General features: G+C 45.6%; 1 protein-coding gene across 2 annotated transcripts in view; it reads right to left on the reverse strand.

Annotated features, from left to right (window-relative positions):
- HFM1 (helicase for meiosis 1) overlaps positions 1 to 19,751 on the reverse strand; it is a 276,350-nt gene that overhangs the window by 35,419 nt on the left and 221,180 nt on the right. For both annotated transcript variants that reach the window (XM_075321028.1, XM_075321027.1), the window contains exons 27-29: positions 13,569 to 13,726; positions 13,266 to 13,369; positions 7,973 to 8,101 (exon numbers count right to left, since the gene is read on the reverse strand). In XM_075321028.1, coding sequence (XP_075177143.1) covers positions 7,973 to 8,101; positions 13,266 to 13,369; positions 13,569 to 13,726 — 391 coding nt within the window. The remainder of the gene's footprint in view (positions 1 to 7,972; positions 8,102 to 13,265; positions 13,370 to 13,568; positions 13,727 to 19,751) is intronic.

Below are 19,751 nucleotides of genomic sequence, written 5' to 3' on the forward strand. Positions count from 1 at the left end.
TCAAGGTGGCACCATAGAGGGTTTGGTGAAATATTTTACATGAACAATCTAACTCAAGTGCATATGTGTGTGTGTGTGTGTGTGTGTGTGTGCGTGTGCGTGTGTGTGTGTGTGTATTATATATTATATTATATAATATATATATATATATATATTATATTATATTATATATATATATATATATATATATATCTATATATATATATATATATACAGGATTTGGGTGAAATTATGTCCAATATGCCTTTTTTTTCTTTGTTTCGTGTTGTTCCAAGACACACAAAGGAATAACGTGTAATTGCAATAATTTTCTGGTAGAAAATCCTTCATTTTCTGAAACAAATTCATGGGTGCCAACAATTTGGGCAATGGCTGTATCTATAAACTTGTATACTTTTTACACTGTTGGACTCAAGACTCAAAATTCACTCCATTATTTTCTCTAATTAAAAATATCACGTAGTTTGGTTTGAATAGTAACCTTGCTGGAAAAAGAAAATAACAAAACATTTCTTTAATGTTGTGGGAAAGTTTATTGCTATGCAACCATTGACTACATGAGAAGCTTTGCACTCTTCGTTTCAATGCACTGTTTGGTACCTGATGGAAAAATGGGCTGGAGACACTCCCATTCCTGCTATTGGATTGATTTGCCATGAGATTGCTGGATAAACATATAGCTGGGATGATTTAAGAAACCTGCACTCGCAGGGGGTTGGACCCGATGACCCTTGAGGTCCCTTCCAACTCTACCATTCTATGATTCTAAGACACTTGCCTGACCTAAACCCCATGGGGTATTGACAAGAGGAAGATGAGAGACACCAGACCCAACAATGCAGACAAGCTGAAGGCTGCTATCAAAGCAACCTGGGCTTCCATAACACCTCAGCAGTGCCACAGGCTGATCGCTTCCATGCCACGCCGCATTAATGCAGTAATTCATGCAAAAGGAGCCCCGACCAAGTATTGAGTCCATTTACTTTACAGATTTTTCAGTAGGCACCAACATTTCTGAGTTTAAAAAGAGAATTTTGTTTACTTACCGTAAATTCTTTTTCTTATAGTTCCGACATGAGAGACCCAGACCATGGGTGTATAGCTTCTGCCTCCGGAGGACACACAAAGTACTACACTAAAAAGTGTAGCTCCTCCCTCCTAGCATATACACCCCCTGGATAACCAAATATAGGCAGTTTAGTGCAAAAGCTGAAGGAGGACATCCACCCACAAGTAGAGATAGAGCAAAACCCGGAACAACCGGAACCTCTGTCTACAACAACAGCCGGTGAAAACATACGGAACAAGAAAACTGCCAACAGGCAACAGGGAGGGTGCTGGGTCTCCCATGTCGGAACTATAAGAAAAAGAATGTACGGTAAGTAAACAAAATTCTCTTTTTCTTCATCGTTCCTTCTGGGAGACCCAGACCATGGGACGTTCCAAAGCAGTCCATGGGTGGGAAAAAACAGAAAACTGAGAAGTAGGCGAAACCTAACTTCACAAATGGGCGACAGCCGCCTGAAGGATGCGCCTGCCCAAGCTCGCATCTGCCGAAGCATGAGCATGCACTTGGTAGTGCTTCGAAAAGGTATGCAGACTGGACCAAGTGGCAGCCTGACAGACCTGCTGAGCCGTAGCCTGGTGCCTGAAAGCCCAAGAGGCACCGACAGCTCTGGTCGAGTGTGCCTTGATCCCCGGCGGGGGAGGCACTTGAGTACACTGGTAGGCATCGGAAATGGCCGACCTAATCCAGCGAGCTAGGGTCGGCTTAGAAGCCGAGAGGCCCTTACGCTGACCAGTGGTCAGCACAAAGAGAGAGGTGCACCGCCTAAGAGCAGCGATGCGAGACACATAGATCCAGAGCGCCCGCACCAGATCCAGAGTATGCAACGCTTTTTCAAAGCGATGAACAGGAGCCGGACAAAAGGAAGGCAGGGAAATATCCTGGTTAAGGTGGAAAGGAGATACCACCTTAGGCCTGCGCCACACATCCGTGCCTCCGGCACGTGTTTGTCATTTTTTACACGTACCGGCGGCACGGAGACACTTTAACCAATGCTACCCTATTGTAGCAGGCACACACACGTAAAACCACACGGAACGTGTGTCCGTGTGCGTTTGTACGTGTGTGCGTTTTTGAAAGCGCTGACATGTCAGTGTTTTCTCACGCAGCACGGGTGTCACACGGCCCGCACCCGTACCACACGGGTGTAGTGTGGATGCGGTCCCGTGTGACACGCGCCGGAGAAAACACACGTGTCAGTGAAAAAACAAAGAAACATTAACTCACCTTCTCCAGCCCTCCTGTCTCTGCCGCTGCTGCCTCTTGCTGCCGACCGCCGCTCATTATTCTCATTGAATATTCACTTCACTGCCTGGCAGCAGCAGCAGCGGGGAGACAGGAGGGCTGGAGACCGAGGATCAGCACCACGGACAGCAGCGCGGACATCAGGAAGGACCAGGTGAGTATGATAATTACCGGTTCTACGTGTGCTATCGCGGATAGCACACGTAGAACACACGTGTCCCGCACGTACCAGAGACACGTACTTACCTGCACGCAACACGCAGGGAAAATACGTGTCTCTCGGCACGTGCGTGAATTTCACGTGAGTGTGGCAGAGGCCTTAGGAAGAAAGTCCGGAGACGGACGAAGAACCACCTTGTCTTGGTGAAAAACCAAAAAAGGTGACTCCGAGGAGAGCGCAGCCAAATCAGAGACTCTCCTGAGGGAAGTTATGGCCACTAGAAAGACCACTTTCTGTGAAAGACGAGACAAAGAAACCTCCCTAAGTGGCTCAAAAGGGGGTTTCTGCAAGGCCGTGAGGACCAGATTAAGGTCCCAGGGATCCAGAGGCCGCCGGTAAGGCGGAATGATGTGAGATGCGCCCTGCATGAAGGTGCGCACCTGAGCCAGCCGGGCGATACGCCGCTGGAACAACACTGACAGAGCCGAGACCTGTCCCTTGAGGGAATTGAGGGATAGTCCTAGCTGCAGACCAGACTGCAGGAAGGACAGAAGGGTCGGCAGGGCAAAAGGCCAAGGGGCGTGGCCGGAAGAACGACACCAGGACAGGAAAATTCTCCAAGTCCTGTGGTAAATTTTGGCCGAGGAAGACTTCCGAGCCTGAGTCATAGTGGAGATGACTTCGGGAGGAATGCCGGAAGCCGTCAGGATCCAGGACTCAAGAGCCACGCCGTCAATCTGAGAGCTGCAGAATTCTGGCGGAAAAACGGACCTTGTGAGAGAAGGTCTGGACGGTCCGGGAGATGCCACGGCACCTCTACGGACAGACGGAGCAGGTCTGGGTACCAAGCTCGCCTGGGCCAGTCTGGAGCAATGAGTATGACCCGACGGCCCTCCATTCTGATCTTGCGCAGGACTCTGGGCAAGAGAACTAGAGGGGGAAACACGTAAGACAGACGGAACTGGGACCAATCCTGAACCAGCGCGTCCGCTGCAAAGGCCTGAGGATCGTGGGAGCGAGCCACGTAAACCGGGACCTTGTTGTTGTACCGGGATGCCATTAGATCCACTTCCGGAGTTCCCCACTTGCGGCAGATCGACCGGAACACTGCCGGATGCAGAGCCCACTCGCCGTTGTCCACGGTTTGACGGCTGAGATAATCTGCCTCCCAGTTTTCTACGCCTGGGATGTGGACTGCGGATATGGTGGACTTGGAGTCCTCAGTCCACTGAAGGATGCGTTAAACCTCCAACATTGCCAGGCGGCTGCGAGTCCCGCCCTGGTGATTGATGTAGGCAACTGCTGTCGCGTTGTCTGACTGGACTCGAATGTGCTTGCCCGCCAACAGGTGGTGAAAGGCTACGAGACCTAAGAGCACAGCTCTGATTTCCAGCACATTGATCGAGAGGGCTGATTCGGACGGAGTCCAAGTGCCCTGTGCTCGGTGGTGGAGAAATACTGCTCCCCAGCCGGATAGACTGGCATCCGTGGTGAGGATCACCCAGGACGGGGCCAGGAAGGAGCGTCCCTGAGACAGAGAGAGGGGCCGAAGCCACCACTGAAGAGAGCTCCTGGTCTGTGGCGACACCAACCTGTGCAAGGAAGAAGTCCGCTTGTCCCAACAGCGGAGAATGTCCAGCTGCAGAGGACGCAGATGGAACTGGGCAAAGGGAACCGCTTCCATTGACGCCACCATCTGACCCAGCACCTGCATGAGGTGCCTGATGGAATGACGGCGGGGCCTCAACAGAGAGCGCACCGCCAGATGGAGGGACTGCTGTTTGACTAAGGGCAGCTTGACAAGTGCCGGCAGAGTCTCGAATTGCATCCCTAGGTACGTGAGTTCTTGGGTCGGGGTCAAAGTGGACTTGGGCAGATTGACAAGCCACCCGAATTGAACAAGAGTGGCGAGAGTGAGCGAGACACTCCGCTGACAGTCTGCGCTGGATGAAGCCTTGACAAGAAGGTCGTCCAGGTAAGGAGTCACTGCCAACCCCTGGAGGTGCAGAACCGCAACCACTGCTGCCATGACCTTGGTAAATACTTGAGGGGCTGTGGCTAACCCGAAGGGGAGAGCCACGAATTGGAAATGTTCCTCTCCGATTGCAAAACGTAGCCAACGCTGGTGTGAAACTGCAATTGGCACATGCAGATAGGCATCTCTGATGTCGATGGATGCCAGGAAATCTCCTTGGGTCATTGAGGCAATGACTGATCGCAGAGACTCCATGCGAAAGTGCCGCACCTGAACATGCTTGTTGAGAAGCTTGAGATCCAGGATGGGCCGGAAGGAACCGTCCTTTTTGGGGACTATGAAGAGATTTGAGTAAAAACCTCTGAACCGTTCCCTGGCGGGAACCGGTACAATCACTCCGTTGGCCTGCAAGGATGCCACGGCCTGAGAGAAGGCGGCGGCCTTGGAGCAGGGGGGAGTTGACAGAAAAAATCTGTTTGGCGGGCTGGAGGAGAACTCTATCCTGTAGCCGTGGGAGATGATATCCCACACCCACTGATTGGAGACGTGTTGAAACCACACGTCGCCAAAGTGGGAGAGCCTGCCACCGACCAAGGACGTTGCTGGCTCGGCCAGATAGTCAAGAGGAGGCTGCCTTGGTGGCAGCAGCTCCTGCGGACTTTTGTGGACGCGGCTTCTTGCGCCAGGTGGGCTTCTGGTCCTTGGCTGAGTTAGTGGACGAGGCCGAGGGCTTAGAGGACGACCAGTTAGAGGAACGAAACCTCGACTGGTTCCTGCCCTGGACAGGTTTCCTGGTTTTAGTCTGTGGCAAGGAAGTACTCTTCCCGCCAGTAGCCTCCTTAATTATTTCATCCAGTTGTTCACCGAACAGCCTGGACCCAGCAAATGGGAGCCCAGCAAGGTACTTCTTTGAGGAAGCATCTGCCCTCCACTGTCGAAGCCACAAGATCCTGCGGATAGCGAGGGAATTAGCGGAGGCCACCGCAGTGCGGTGAGAGGCCTCCAGCATGGCAGACATGGCGTAGGCTGAAAAGGCTGAAGCCTGGGAAGTTAAGGCAACCAATTCAGGCATAGAGTCCCTAGTGAGGGAATGCATCTCCTCTAGGGAAGCAGAGATGGCTTTGAGAGCCCACACTGCTGCAAAGGATGGGGAGAACGAGGCCCCTGCCGCCTCATAGACAGACTTGGCCAGGAGGTCAACCTGGCGGTCAGTGGGATCCTTAAGTGAGGTGCCATCAGCCACAGATAAAACTGTCCGGGCTGAGAGTCTAGACACCGGAGGGTCTACCTTTGGTGAGTGAGCCCACTCCTTGACCACCTCTGGTGGAAAAGGATAACGGTCGTCAGAACCACGCTTTGGGAAGCGTTTGTCAGGACAGGCTCTGGGCTTGGACACAGTGGCTTTAAAACTGGAGTGGTTAAAGAACACACTCCTTGTTCTCTTAGGCAAGGTAAACTGGTGCTTTTCTGCCAGAGAGGGTTGCTCCTCTGATGCTGGCGGATTGAGGTCCAGTACAGAATTAATGGACGCAATCAAGTCACTCACATCTGCGTCACCCTCGGTCAGATCAATGGGGCACATGGAGGTAGCGTCCGAGCCCCCAGTAAAGATATCCTCCTCGTCCTGCGGGTCGGCTCGTGAATCGGAGCCGCGGGACGAGGAAGGAGAGGGGTCCCTGCGTCTCCTCTTAGGAGGACGGGGTCTGGGAGCAGATGAAGAATCCTCTGTGAGCTCTGCAGAGCGAGCCGAAGCAGCAGAGGCGCCCTGAGAAGGGGGCTGATGCATGCTCAGCAGAGTCCGGGACAGCTGTCCCATGGAGTCGGCGAAGGACTGGGAGATAGATTTAGAAAACACTTCTACCCAAGCCGGGGGTTCAGCCACCGGGGCCGGAGCAGCCGGAGGGACCACTGGGGAGACTCCAGGCTGAGGCACCACCATGTTAGAGCAGGCATCACAATGAGGATATGTGCTCGGTTCAGGCAGTACGAGCTTACAAGCAGTGCATATTGAGTACAGCCTTGCAGCCTTGCTCCTAGTGTGAGACATGCTGCTGAGGTGGAGGCTCTGCAGTAAAGAATACACTCCTTCAGAATGACCCCCAGAGAGTGTATAAGAAAGTCCACAACCAGAGGTTGTGGCTTACCAGACCGTTTTGTGTGCCCTCCGGATTCCACAGCTCGGACCCCCAGACAGATTGCAGAGATGCAGCAGCCAGCGCCGATCAGTGTGAGAACGCTTATAAAATGGCGCCGGAGTGAGGAGGGGGGGCGGGGCCTAGCCCAAGAGCGGGAACCGGAGGGCCAAGGGGATATACAGGGGAGGGAAACATCTCCTCAGAGAGGAGTGTCCTCCCCTGAGCTGAACGGCCGGTGGGCGGCGCCGCACTGTCCCTCTGCATGACTGACATGCAGGGGCAGTGAAAACGAAACTAGGCCGCAGCCGAAGCCGGGGCCTAAATTTTACAATGCGGCCGGCGCTCAGGCACCCTCGGCGCGGTTCTCTGGTGAAAACCGGAGAACCGGCCGGAAATGTCACAAATGGTACAAAACACACTCTCCCCAACATTAAAGTACAAGGGACCCCCCTGACAATAACGTCTCAATACTTAGCTTGTGAGATGCAGGGCCAGGTCCCTGAGGGATGAGTGCTCCGTCCGGCAGGGTCCTGAAAGGGCTGCGGATGGAGACCGGTCTCCTGCAAAGCAGTGAGAACCGTGCTGGCTCCCACTTCAAGCCAGAGCCCGAGGGATGGTGAAGGAGCGCGGCATGTAAGGCTCCAGCCTTGAAATCAACCTTAACAACACCGCCGACACAGTGGGGTGAGAAGGGACATGCCGGGAGTCCAGGCTTGGACCCGCTTTTCTTCAAACTCTTTAAAATGAAAATCAGATGAGAATGCATGAATGTGGATGTGTGCCTCCTGAACACAAAGCATTGAACTGGCTATATTTGGTTATCCAGGGGGTGTATATGCTAGGAGGGAGGAGCTACACTTTTTAGTGTAGTACTTTGTGTGTCCTCCGGAGGCAGAAGCTATACACCCATGGTCTGGGTCTCCCATAAGGAACGATGAATAAAATCATTTTTTCAGTTGGTCTTATATAATATTCTAGTTTTCTGATATAATGACTTTTGGGATTTCATTGGCTGTAAGCCATAATCATCAACATTAACAGAAATAAACACTTGAAATAGATTCCTCTGTGTGTAATGACTCTATATAATATATAGAAATAGATCCCTCTGTGTGTAATGACTATATAATATATAGAAATAGATCCCTCTTTGTGTAATGACTATATAATATATGTGTTTCCCTTTTTGTATTGAATTACTGAAATAAATTAACTTTTTGATGATATTCTAATTTATTGAGCTGCACCTGTACATATAGCTGTTACCTGTCAGAAGGATCAAAATAACCATCTCATGGTTAAAATTACAATTATTTTGATCACTGAAAATCTTCACTGAGAGAACAACATGGTCTGCATTACTACCACACACAGTCATTGGTAACATTTACCTAAGTTAGACCTTGAGTTACTTTCATTTAAAAACGTATCTTCAGATTTCCACATCCCTCCAACCTCTGTTCCTGATCTCTGCGGCATGGCATAAAGAACGTTGAACCTTTTCTGAATGTCAAGGCCAACTTTTTGGGATAAAAGAATATAACAGTTTGTATTAAAAAAATAAATGATGTCTCTATACATTATTTTATTAAAAATGTAACCCTGAAGGACCAGGCCTAACTTGAGCTTAAAGACCAAAAATCGTTTTCCGTTGTTTTCATTGTCACCTTCCAGGAGACATAATTTTTTTTAATGATTTCACTGATGTAGTCGTATTAGGGCTTTTTTGAAGGATAGGCTTTATTCTCTGTGGTGCTATTAAACATATAAGGTATTGCCTAACTGTTATTAGCTCTTTATGGATTAAACAAAAAATAATTCTGCTGTTGTTTTTGAACTTTTACATTTTGCCCAGTTCACATGCTGCAAAATGCTAGCCTGGGGTATCTCACTAAAAATACCATTATAACCCACAATCAACATGGGTTAAAAAGGGATAGCTTCAGTAAGCAAATCCAATAAGCTTCTATGATGAGGTAAGTTTCATACTGGACCAGGCTAAAGCTGTGAATGTCCTCTGTTTAGACTATTCAAAGGCATTTGATAAAGTCCCACTTAAAACGTTGGCATATAAAAGAAGAACAATGAGACGAGGTGAAAATATGTGTAATTGGGTTAACAACTGGCTCTGCATTAAGAAACAGAGGAACACACACTGATTGGGTCAGTTAACAATGAGCTAACACAGGGGTCAGTACTGGGCCCCTCTTCTTTTTAATTATATTTATTAACGCCCTTGTAAAGGGCATACAGTGTAAAACTTAAATATTTGCCAATGATATTAAACTCTGCATGGTAATCAACACATAAGACAAGACTTTACATTAAAGAGTAATTTATGTAAGTTGACAGCTTGGGCTAACAAATGGTAATTGAAGTTTTATTGTAGAGAAATGTAATGTCATGCAGTTGGATAGAGGAAATAATATATACAATTATGTAGGGAATGGTAAAACACTGGATGAAACAGTTCCTTAAAAAGACATGGGTTTATGGGTAGACAACAAACTAAACTTTAGCGACCAGTGGCAGGCAGTTGCTGCCAAGGCAAATACAATGATGGGATACATCAAAAGAGATGTACATGCTCTACATATTTTGCCACTATACAAGTGACTAGTCAGCCACACTTATATACTAGAGCCCAAAATGATACACAGTATTCTAAAAAGGAAATAGCAAAAGTAGAATGAATGCAAAAGAGAGCAACAAAGGTCAAGGAAATGTGAAGACTGCAATACCTGCCAAGGTTATTAAATTTGAGGTTACTTGATTTGAAAAAAAAAAATGAATACCTAGGTGCCTGTAGCAGCCACTAGGTGTTGCTTGGAAGTTTACTGTATGCTACTTTATGATCACTGTATGAAGAAATACTGTACATTGCCATATAAATGGTATAATAACACAGCTACAGTAACAAAGGAAATAAAAGTCAAATAATGCAAGCAATTTGAAGGTAATACATGGCCACCATTATGTTGGTACATTCACAAACTGAGAAAGGTGTTAATCTGCCGATTAATCCAATTCATGCAGTTTGCAAAACTTTCAAAATGTACACCTGTGTGTGTGTGTGTGTGTGTATATATATATATATATATATATATATATATATATATATATATATATATATATACAGTATATGTGTATATACACACACACACACACATATTATAACTAATGCAAATTAAATAAGAACTTTGTTTTACTTTACAATTCCTTAGTTAGGAAAGACTTCCAGGCCTCATGTACATCGTGCCGCAATATACACTTAGGAGCTAATCCAGTAAACAGTTTTGAACAGAATTCAACTCTCAGTTGTTCAAAAACATTCCAACACTTGACATTTTTATGCTGGTCCTGGCAAGGGTCGCCAACTTTTTGAAAACTGGGCAGAGCTTAGCCGGAGGGGAGCATGGCCAGCTAATTCAAAATATTTTTTTTTAAGGCATAAATAACAACAGAAATGTGGAGTACATTTCTTGCAGTTGTGCATGAGAGCTAAAAGATGTGCCCAAATCATTAAGACGCGCAGGGCTCTTAATAACTTTGGCGAATCTTACTCCAGAGCACCCATAATAAAGAATGGAGTGAAAAACGCCACTCTTGATGAATCCGGGCCTTAACGTTGTGCTGCATGGTCCTAAATGTAGTGCTGCACTATAGCGATATTCTAACCTAATACTTCTAGCCAAGAATCCCTAATATCTCCATTCATTTAAGATACTGACCCACAATTCTTAAAAATGACATAATTTCCACCAACTCTTTAGTATACTCACTTCAACGACACCACTCCTTATTTATCTAATGTCACACCTTAAGTATATATATATATATATATATATATATATATATATTGCGCAGATTAAACCAGGGGTGGGGAACCTCCGGCCCGCGGGCCGCATGTTGCCTGCGATGATCTTTTATGCGGCACCCGGGCAGATTGCCGGGGGCTGCAGTGCTGGGGCCGCCGTTGCGGTCTTGTAGGCTGCTGGCCCTTTAAATCACCACATGCGCCGCTGTCCTGTGTCAGCGTGCTCAGTGGTGTGTGCCCGCCCCTCTGCTCTCCGGAGCGGTGTACACCCCTCTGCACTCGAAGCAGTGTGCCCACCCCTCTGCCCTCGGAGCGCTGTGCCCGCCCCTCTGCTCTCGGAGCAGTGTGCCTGCCCCTCTGCTCTCCGGCCCTCTGTGCGCTCTGTGCCCCGTCCAGTACATTGGGCCCTTCCAGTTCTGTGTACCACCCCCCAGAGTTGTGTGCAACACTCAGTGCTGTGTCCACTCCCCCTTACTCATGCTGTGTATTACCCCAGGTTTGTGTCCCCCCAGTAATGTCAGGGCTCTGCAAGTGCTGTGTATAGTCCCCCCAGTGCTGTGCAGCCCCCCCTGTGCCATGTGCCCTCCCAATGCTGTGTATCACCCCCAGTGTTGTGTCCCCCCTGTGATGTCTGTGCTCTGAAAGTGCTGCCTATGCCCCCAGTCCCTCCAGTGATGTCTCTGACCTCCCAGTGATGTCTCTGCTCCCCCAGTGATGTCTCTACCCCCTCAGTGCTGTCTCTGCCCCCTCAGTGATGTCTCTACCCCCTCAGTGATGTCTGTGCCCACCCAGCCCCTCTTGTGTTGTGTATGCCCCCCAGCCCCTCTTGTGATGTCTGTGTCCCCTAGTAAGGTCTGTGTCCCAAGCCCCTCTTCTGATGTCTGTGCCCCAAGCCCATCTTGTGATGTTTGTGCCCCAAGCCCCTTTTGTGATTTCTATTCCCCCAGCCCCTCTTGCACTGTGTATGCCCCCCAGCCCCTCTTGCATTGTGTATGCCCCCAGACCCTCTTGCGTTGTGTATACCCCCAGCCCCCCTTGCGTTGGGTATGCCCCCTGTCCCCCTTGCGTTATGCATGCCCCTCAGCCCCTCTTGCGTTGTGAATGCCTCTCAGCCCCTCTTGCATTGTGTCTGCACCTCTTGCATTGTGTATGCCCCCAGCGTCTCCTGTGATGTGTATGCTCCCCAGCCCCTCTTGTGTTGTGTATGACCCCCAGCCCCTCTTGTGTTGTGTTTGCCTCCAGCATCTCCTGTGATATGTATACCCCAGCGTCTCCTGTGCTGTGTATGCCCCAGCATCTCCTGAGACTTATACATAACACTGGAGATGCTAGGGGAATATACATCACAGGAGACACTGGGGACATACACAACACAGAAGGGGCTGGGGGCATATACATCATAGGAGGGGCTGGGGGCATTTACATTACAAGAGGGGCTGGGGGCATTTACATCACAGGAAGGGCTGGGGGCATATATATGTCCCGAGCCCTTCATGTGATGTATGTGCCCCCAGTGTCTCCTGTGATGTATATACAGCAGTCCCAGTATCTCCTATCTGATGTATATATGTCAGTCCAAGCGTCTCCTATGTGATGTATATGCCCCCAGCCCCTCCAGTGATGTATGTGCCTCCAGTGTCTCCTGTGATGTATATACAGCATCTATTATGTGATGTATATGATTTACCAATCTTATTATCACAAAGAGTTGACTGCGCTCCAGACCGAGACAAACCTGGAAAAGCAGCTGTGAGAAGCAACATGATTAGTATCATCAAACATCACAGCCGCACCAAAGAGAAGCCGCTCCGGCCATCACAGTAGGGGTGAGTTAATTAATTGTTTGACCAAATATAGTGGGGTTATTTTCACATTGATAATTTGGTGCGGCCCCCGAAGGTTGGTAGAAATTGCCCAATGGCCCCCGGCAGTATAAAGGTTCCCCACCCCTGGATTAAACTAATGCAACTTTTTAAGCACGGAAGTCTATTTCTCAATTTAAGGTAAGAGACCAAGATTGATATGTCAAATGTCATAAGTTCATGCAAAAAATGTTTGAGCAGATTACCACATTTTATGCGTGTTTACTGAAACACTTCCCAATGTTAGTAAAGCGGAAGATTAATGTGTCAAATGTCATATATTAAAGGGGTTGTCCACTACTCAGACAACCCCTACTTAATCATGTGAGCCATGCAGCCAATTAACGGCCACTTATTGTCCGCTTCACTCTCAATTCCTTCGGATGTAATTGACATCCAGAGAAGGTCAAAGAGAAGCAGCAGCAGCTCTAACAATCATAATAATAATAATCTTAATTTTTATATAGCGATAACATATTCCGCAGCGTTTTATATACATCGGGAACGCTCTCACAATCTAAATTCCCTATCTGTATGTCTTTGGAGTGTGGGAGGAAACCGGAGAACCCAGAGGAAACCACCGCAAACACGGGGAGAACATACAAACTTCTTGCAGATGTTATCCTTAGTGGGATTTGAACCCAGTGCTGCAAGACTGCAGTGCTAACCCCTGAGCCACCGTGCTGCTAGCTCTCACTTTTTCGAACAGTTTTGTCATTTTTAGGACAGTTAGGACCCATCTATAAAAAAAAATAACTTTTTGTGACTTTTAGAGAGAAACACAATTATAAAAATGTCGTACTTCATGTCAAAAAGTTAAGCAGTTAACCAGTTTTCTGGTCAATTGTAAGTTTTGGCGTGGTATTAAAATATAATGTAATAAATGGCGTAAAATATATTTTGGCTAAGGCATTGATGTCAGTCAAATGAACAAAAAATGTGGCGCAAATGTAGAAATAAATGTCTCCCAAGACTCTCATAGCTTTAGGCCACTTATTGCCTTACCATATTCGGAGCTTATCAAGTTTATATTAAGGTCTTCTGATGTAGAAACTCTCTTAATTTCAATTTTTCTTGTCCAAATTCCTGTCTTGAGCAGAACTGAATCCCTGTAAGGAAAACAAAACTAATTATACCGAGGGTAACCAGCAATGCCGTTTGCCCAAGAAAAAAAATGCAGTACAGCCGCTAAATGGAGTATTCAGTTCTCCAGTTGAGGTCCGCACTAGCTGTAAATATAGCACTTGTCTTATGAGGTGGAGACCATCATAATATCTTTATAAAACTCTTTCAACTTTAATCACTTACATGATTTTCTGCTTAAACACAACACGGTTATCGGAGTCTCCAATAATGAGAGAGACGTGATGTGAATCGGGAGCCGTTCTCTTTTTCTGTAGCTGCTCAAAGTTTATTAATTTAATAGTGACAAGGACGTCAGCTACTGTAGGACTATTTCTTCCTATCTGACAGAAAGAAAAAGATGAATCATAATCACCACTCAATTATTTATATAAATGATCTTTAGAAGGTGTAAGAGGTGTCACACATATACTAGTATATACATTTAAGAAAACACTTTTGCAAACATGCTAATAACAGGATGTCCTTTTGCTATGACCAAGCAGCAAAGAATTACATAATGCCAACCCATCAAATCCACACAGGCAAAGAAATCAAACCATAAGTGTTTAAACCTTAAGATATGTGTAATAATGAGAAATGACACAAGGGAAAAAGCATTGAAGACATGAAGAAAGAGAGGTGAAAAAGCCATAAAAAGTAACGACACCAGCTGAATCCATCAGTAATTAGAAAGCAATCCTGCCACTTAGTGAAATACAATATCAGCTAGTTCAACTGATCGCCTATAAAAAGTTGTCCCATTACCAAAGTGCCACACAAGAAACATCTTGTGATGGGTGAAACCAGTGAGCTGTCTTAAGACCTATCAAAGCCTTATTGTTGCTAAACATCATTGGTTACAGAAGTGAACAATGTTGGGACCATAATACGTAAGTGGAGAGAACATAATTTCCTGTTAAATTGGGAACAAAAAAAACAAAAAGCATGTTCAAGCACATTTAAAGTTTCCTTGACAACATTTAGACAAGTCTGATAAATACTGGGAGTATATAGTTGGGTCAGATAAGACCAAAATTGAGCTCTTTGAATTCCATGATACAAACCATTTTGGAGGACAAAAGGCACTGCATATCACCTGTTACGACTGAACCCTAACACTCTCACGAGGATGGAAAAACCAGGGGAAATGTAAAACCAGAAATCCACACTTGTCAAAACAGGCTAGTACTTGCCCTAGACCTGACCCTGATTTGTCCCTGCCTGATGTAGCAACGTTGTGAACAAGACCTGTGAGGGTTGAAACATTCCATGTTGTCGCAATTCCCTTGCACCTTGTTTTCGTCCAACCTGAGTCTGCGGTGATACTTTCAACATTTGACAGCAGAGGTTGGCACGCTAAGGTCAAGTAAAGGTGCCCCACTCATCGACGGCTGACCCTGAGTGTTTTTAAACTGTACCCTAAGCTATAAACCAAGTGTAATGCAAAACATCAATAAACATAAAGGAAGTGCACACAAGCAGAGAGTGAGACAGAGGGCTAGGAATGTGCAAACACAGTTATACAGCAATGATGGAATAAAAGAAACCAAAAAGAATAGCAGAACACATGGAAACCCTCTTCAAACCTAAATGAAACAGAATAGAAGAAAACTAGGAAGGGATTCACACAAGCAAAGCACAGAGAATTGCAACAACAATGGATCCGTAAGAAAACCTTAACCATGGAGCTGGTACTCCATACAACCATCCATCCAGAAATATTGCCAGCACTGAGGCATGTGAGTAGTAAGTATAAATAGCTGCTCCCAAAATGTGATTAGGTAAACCAAACAAGAAAGTGCACACACCTGAAAAGAAGGGAAACAGGAACACAGAGAATTAGAAAGAAAAACAAGATCCTTTTACAAGGGGCCACTGGACCCTCAAAAATCCCCAATGTCCAACTGTGCTGATGGAACTCTCTTATCAGGCAATCAGCATGAGGGTCCTCCAAGTTGATTCAGGAATTATCCTAAGGACTATAACCCATCCACTTAAACAGATACTGCAGACTTCCAACTGAATAATATCACGAGGACCTGGCGTCCCCTCAAATCTCTTCAGAAGGGAAGAATGGAATGAGTCAAGTTCAGGGAAGTTGAAGCTTAACCGTTACTGGATTCAAAACGTCAGTAATCCTGTAAGGGACTACAAATTTGGGAGCAAATTTCCTAAAGGCCACTTTGAACCATACATTTTTAGAGGATAATCCCACAAACTCCCCCACTCTAAAGACAGAAGTCTTTCTGCGTCTGCAGTTTGTTCCTTTTTTGGGCTGATCACTAGCAAACAATAGACCCCTTTCAACTTCCTTCCAGAATTTTAACACTTGGGAAGAGCATTTCTCTTTCTCTAGCATGGGGGACTGTAACCCAAATTCCCAAATACTGGTTGATATCCTCCACAAAAAAATGTGAGGTTCCAGTAGCGTTGAAAGTATGATTATGTAAAGCAAATTCAGCAATTGGCAAAAATTCTACCTAGTGTTCCTGATTAGATAAAATAAAACATCTCAAAAATTGCTCTATCGCTTGGTTTATCCTCTCAGTTCCAAAGGGAAAATGACAACTTGATACCCAATCTGCAGCAACAACTACACCAAAACCTAGCAAAGAACTGAACCTATCAATAGGAAATAATATTTTTGGGAATACCATGAAATCTAACAATATGAGAAATGAACAATGTAGCTAAACTCTTAGCAGTAGACAACTTAGGAAGTGGGACCAAATGAACCATCTTGTTGAAAAGGTCCACCACCACCCACACAACGGAATTCTTGCCAGAACTAGGTAAATCAGTGACAAAATCCATGGATAAGGGAGTCCAAGGCTGTAAAGGAATCTTGTTAGGCATGAGATAACCCACTGGGGCCTGACAAGAAGCTTTAGCGTGGGACAAACCCTGCATTTCCAAACATACTCATCCACATTCTTATCTTTCTGCCATCAAAAGGACCGAGAAAGTGATGTCCAAGGACAGAAGAACCTGCATGCCCAACCAAAATGGAATCATGCACCTCCTCAAGAAGATCCGAGTGTAAAGATAACGAAACATACAGTTGATTTACAGGCAAACCCTCCAGTGCACTGTCCTGCGCATCCTGAATGAATGCACTGTCTGATGTCAATCCCCAAAGCACCATCCACCACCCGAACAAAACTGGGACCACAAAAGGCAGTTCAGTATCAAGTTGACTTGGAACAGGAGGTTTAGAAAAGGCTGTCTTCAGGGCAGAAAAGTCATTCTCTGCCTCAGCTGAACATAAAGAAATGTCAGTCCCCTTCTTGGCCATGTCAGTTAGCAATTTAGCTATAACCAAAAAGTTCTTATTTAACTTCCAGTAATAATTTGCAAAACATAAAAATCTCTGCAAAGCTTTAAGGTTAATCGGTTGAACCCAATCAAGGATGGTCAGAACATTAATGGGATCCATTTGAAACTCTGAAGAACAAACTAGATGACCTAGAAATTAGACTATTCCAAGAGGTCTCCACAGCCGATAGTCTAAACTCTGAGCAGTAGTCCTCCACTCTGCGATCTTCCTGAACCAATCCACGAATCTTGGATTCAACAATGGCGATCTTATCAGGATTGTCAAAAAATGAGACCAAGAGCCGAGAGAAATGCCTCTACGGGAGCCAACTCTGGGAAATCCTCAGGCAAAGAAAAAGCCCAAACCTGTGGATCACCACAATGCAAAAACAAAATAATGCCTACTTGCTGACTCTTGGACCCAAAAGATACTAGACATACAGTTAGGTCCAGAAATATTTGGACAGTGACACAATTTTCGCGAGTTGGGCTCTGCATGCCACCACATTGGATTTGAAATGAAACCTCAACAACAGAATTCAAGTGCAGATTGTAACGTTTAATTTGAAGGTTTGCACAAAAATATCTGATAGAAATTGTAGGAATTGTACACATTTCTTTACAAACACTCCACATTTTAGGAGGTCAAAAGTAATTGGACAAATAAACCAAACCCAAACAAAATATTTTTATTTTCAATATTTTGTTGCGAATCCTTTGGAGGCAATCACTGCTTTAAGTCTGGAACCCATGGACATCACCAAACGCTGGGTTTCCTCCTTCTTAATGCTTTGCCAGGCCTTTACAGCCGCAGCCTTCAGGTCTTGCTTGTTTGTGAATCTTTCCGTCTTAAGTCTGGATTTGAGCAAGTGAAATGCATGCTCAATTGGGTTAAGATCTGGTGATTGACTTGGCTATTGCAGAATGTTCCATTTTTTTGCACTCATGAACTCCTGGGTAGCTTTGGCTGTATGCTTGGGGTCATTGTCCATCTGTACTATGAAGCGCCGTCCGATCAACTTTGCGGCATTTGGCTGAATCTGGGCTGAAAGTATATCCCGGTACACTTCAGAATTCATCCGGCTACTCTTGTCTGCTGTTATGTCATCAATAAACACAAGTGACCCAGTGCCATTGAAAGCCATACATGCCCATGCCATCACGTTGCCTCCACCATGTTTTACAGAGGATATGGTGTGCCTTGGATCATGTGCCGTTCCCTTTCTTCTCCAAACTTTTTTCTTCCCATCATTCTGGTACAGGTTGATCTTTGTCTCATCTGTCCATAGAATACTTTTCCAGAACTGAGCTGGCTTCATGAGGTGTTTTTCAGCAAATTTAACTCTGGCCTGTCTATTTTTGGAATTGATGAATGGTTTGCATCTAGATGTGAACCCTTTGTATTTACTTTCATGGAGTCTTCTCTTTACTGTTGACTTAGAGACAGATACACCTACTTCACTGAGAGTGTTCTGGACTTCAGTTGATGTTGTGAACGGGTTCTTCTTCACCAAAGAAAGTATGCGGCGATCATCCACCACTGTTGTCATCCATGGACGCCCAGGCCTTTTTGAGATCCCAAGCTCACCAGTCAATTCCTTTTTTCTCAGAATGTACCCGACTGTTGATTTTGCTACTCCAAGCATGTCTGCTATCTCTCTGATGGATTTTTTCTTTTTTTTCAGCCTCAGGATGTTCTGCTTCACCTCAATTGAGAGTTCCTTAGACCGCATGTTGTCTGGTCACAGCAACAGCTTCCAAATGCAAAACCACACACCTGTAATCAACCCCAGACCTTTTAACTACTTTATTGATTACAGGTTAACGAGGGAGACACCTTCAGAGTTAATTGCAGCCCTTAGAGTCCCTTGTCCAATTACTTTTGGTCCCTTGAAAAACAGGAGACTATGCATTACAGAGCTATGATTCCTAAACCCTTTCTCCAATTTGGATGTGAAAACTCTCATATTGCAGCTGGGAGTGTGCACTTTCAGCCCATATTATATATATATAATTGTATTTCTGAACATGTTTTTGTAAACAGCTAAAATAACAAAACTTGTGTCACTGTCCAAATATTTCTGGACCTAACTGTACATGGAAGTAAAGCTTAATTGAAGCAGAAAAAAACCCAGAGAACTTACTTTGGTCATTGTCAAAGCAATCCGGCATCTCTACCTTAGGTTCCAACGGAATATACCAATGACCACGATGACTAGTGGTGGAATGTGCATGCTGTTGTTCGTTCCTAATTTCAGTGACCTCCAGTAACAAGGCCTGCAGTTGTGTGACCAAGGAGAAAATTGGATCCATAAGGAAGCCCTTAGAGTGCACCAAATGGGCTGGCTATAATGTTACGACTGAACCCTAACACTCTCACGGGGATGGACAAACCAGGGAAGATGTAAAACCAGAAATCCTCAGGTCCCAAAACAGGATAGCACTTGCCCTAGATCAGATCCTAATTTATCCATTCCTGTCAGCAGAGGTTGGCATTACATACAAGATCTCGTAATGGTACCCCCACTCATTGACGGCTGACCCTGAGTGTCCTAAATTGCACTCTAAGCTATAAACCAAGTGTAACACACACAAATAAAACATAAATGATGTGCCTATTTATGATGTGCACAGGGGGTGAAACACAGATGATAGAAATGTGCAAACACAGTCGTACAAGATTTATGGAATTAAAGAAATCATAAAGAATAACAGAATACGTGGAAGACCTCGCAAACCTAAATGAAACAATATGAGATAACTGGGAAGGGAATCAGACAAACAAACTGCGGAGAATAGCAATAGCAATGTCTCAGTAAGAAAACCTTAACTGAGGAGCTGGGACTCAAGACAACGATCCAGCCAGAGATATAGCCACGACTAAGGCAGGTGAGTAGTGAGTATAAATAGTGATTGGGCAAACCAAACAAGAAAGTGTACATGCCTGAATAGAAGTAAAACAGGAAGGCAGGGAATAAGAAAGAAAGACAAGAGATACTTCAGCACTTGGATCAACACAAAACAGGCTGTGGTCCAACTAAGAGGGAAACC

The sequence above is a fragment of the Anomaloglossus baeobatrachus genome, chromosome 8 (assembly GCF_048569485.1).
Source record: "Anomaloglossus baeobatrachus isolate aAnoBae1 chromosome 8, aAnoBae1.hap1, whole genome shotgun sequence".
Lineage (NCBI taxonomy): Eukaryota > Metazoa > Chordata > Amphibia > Anura > Aromobatidae > Anomaloglossus > Anomaloglossus baeobatrachus.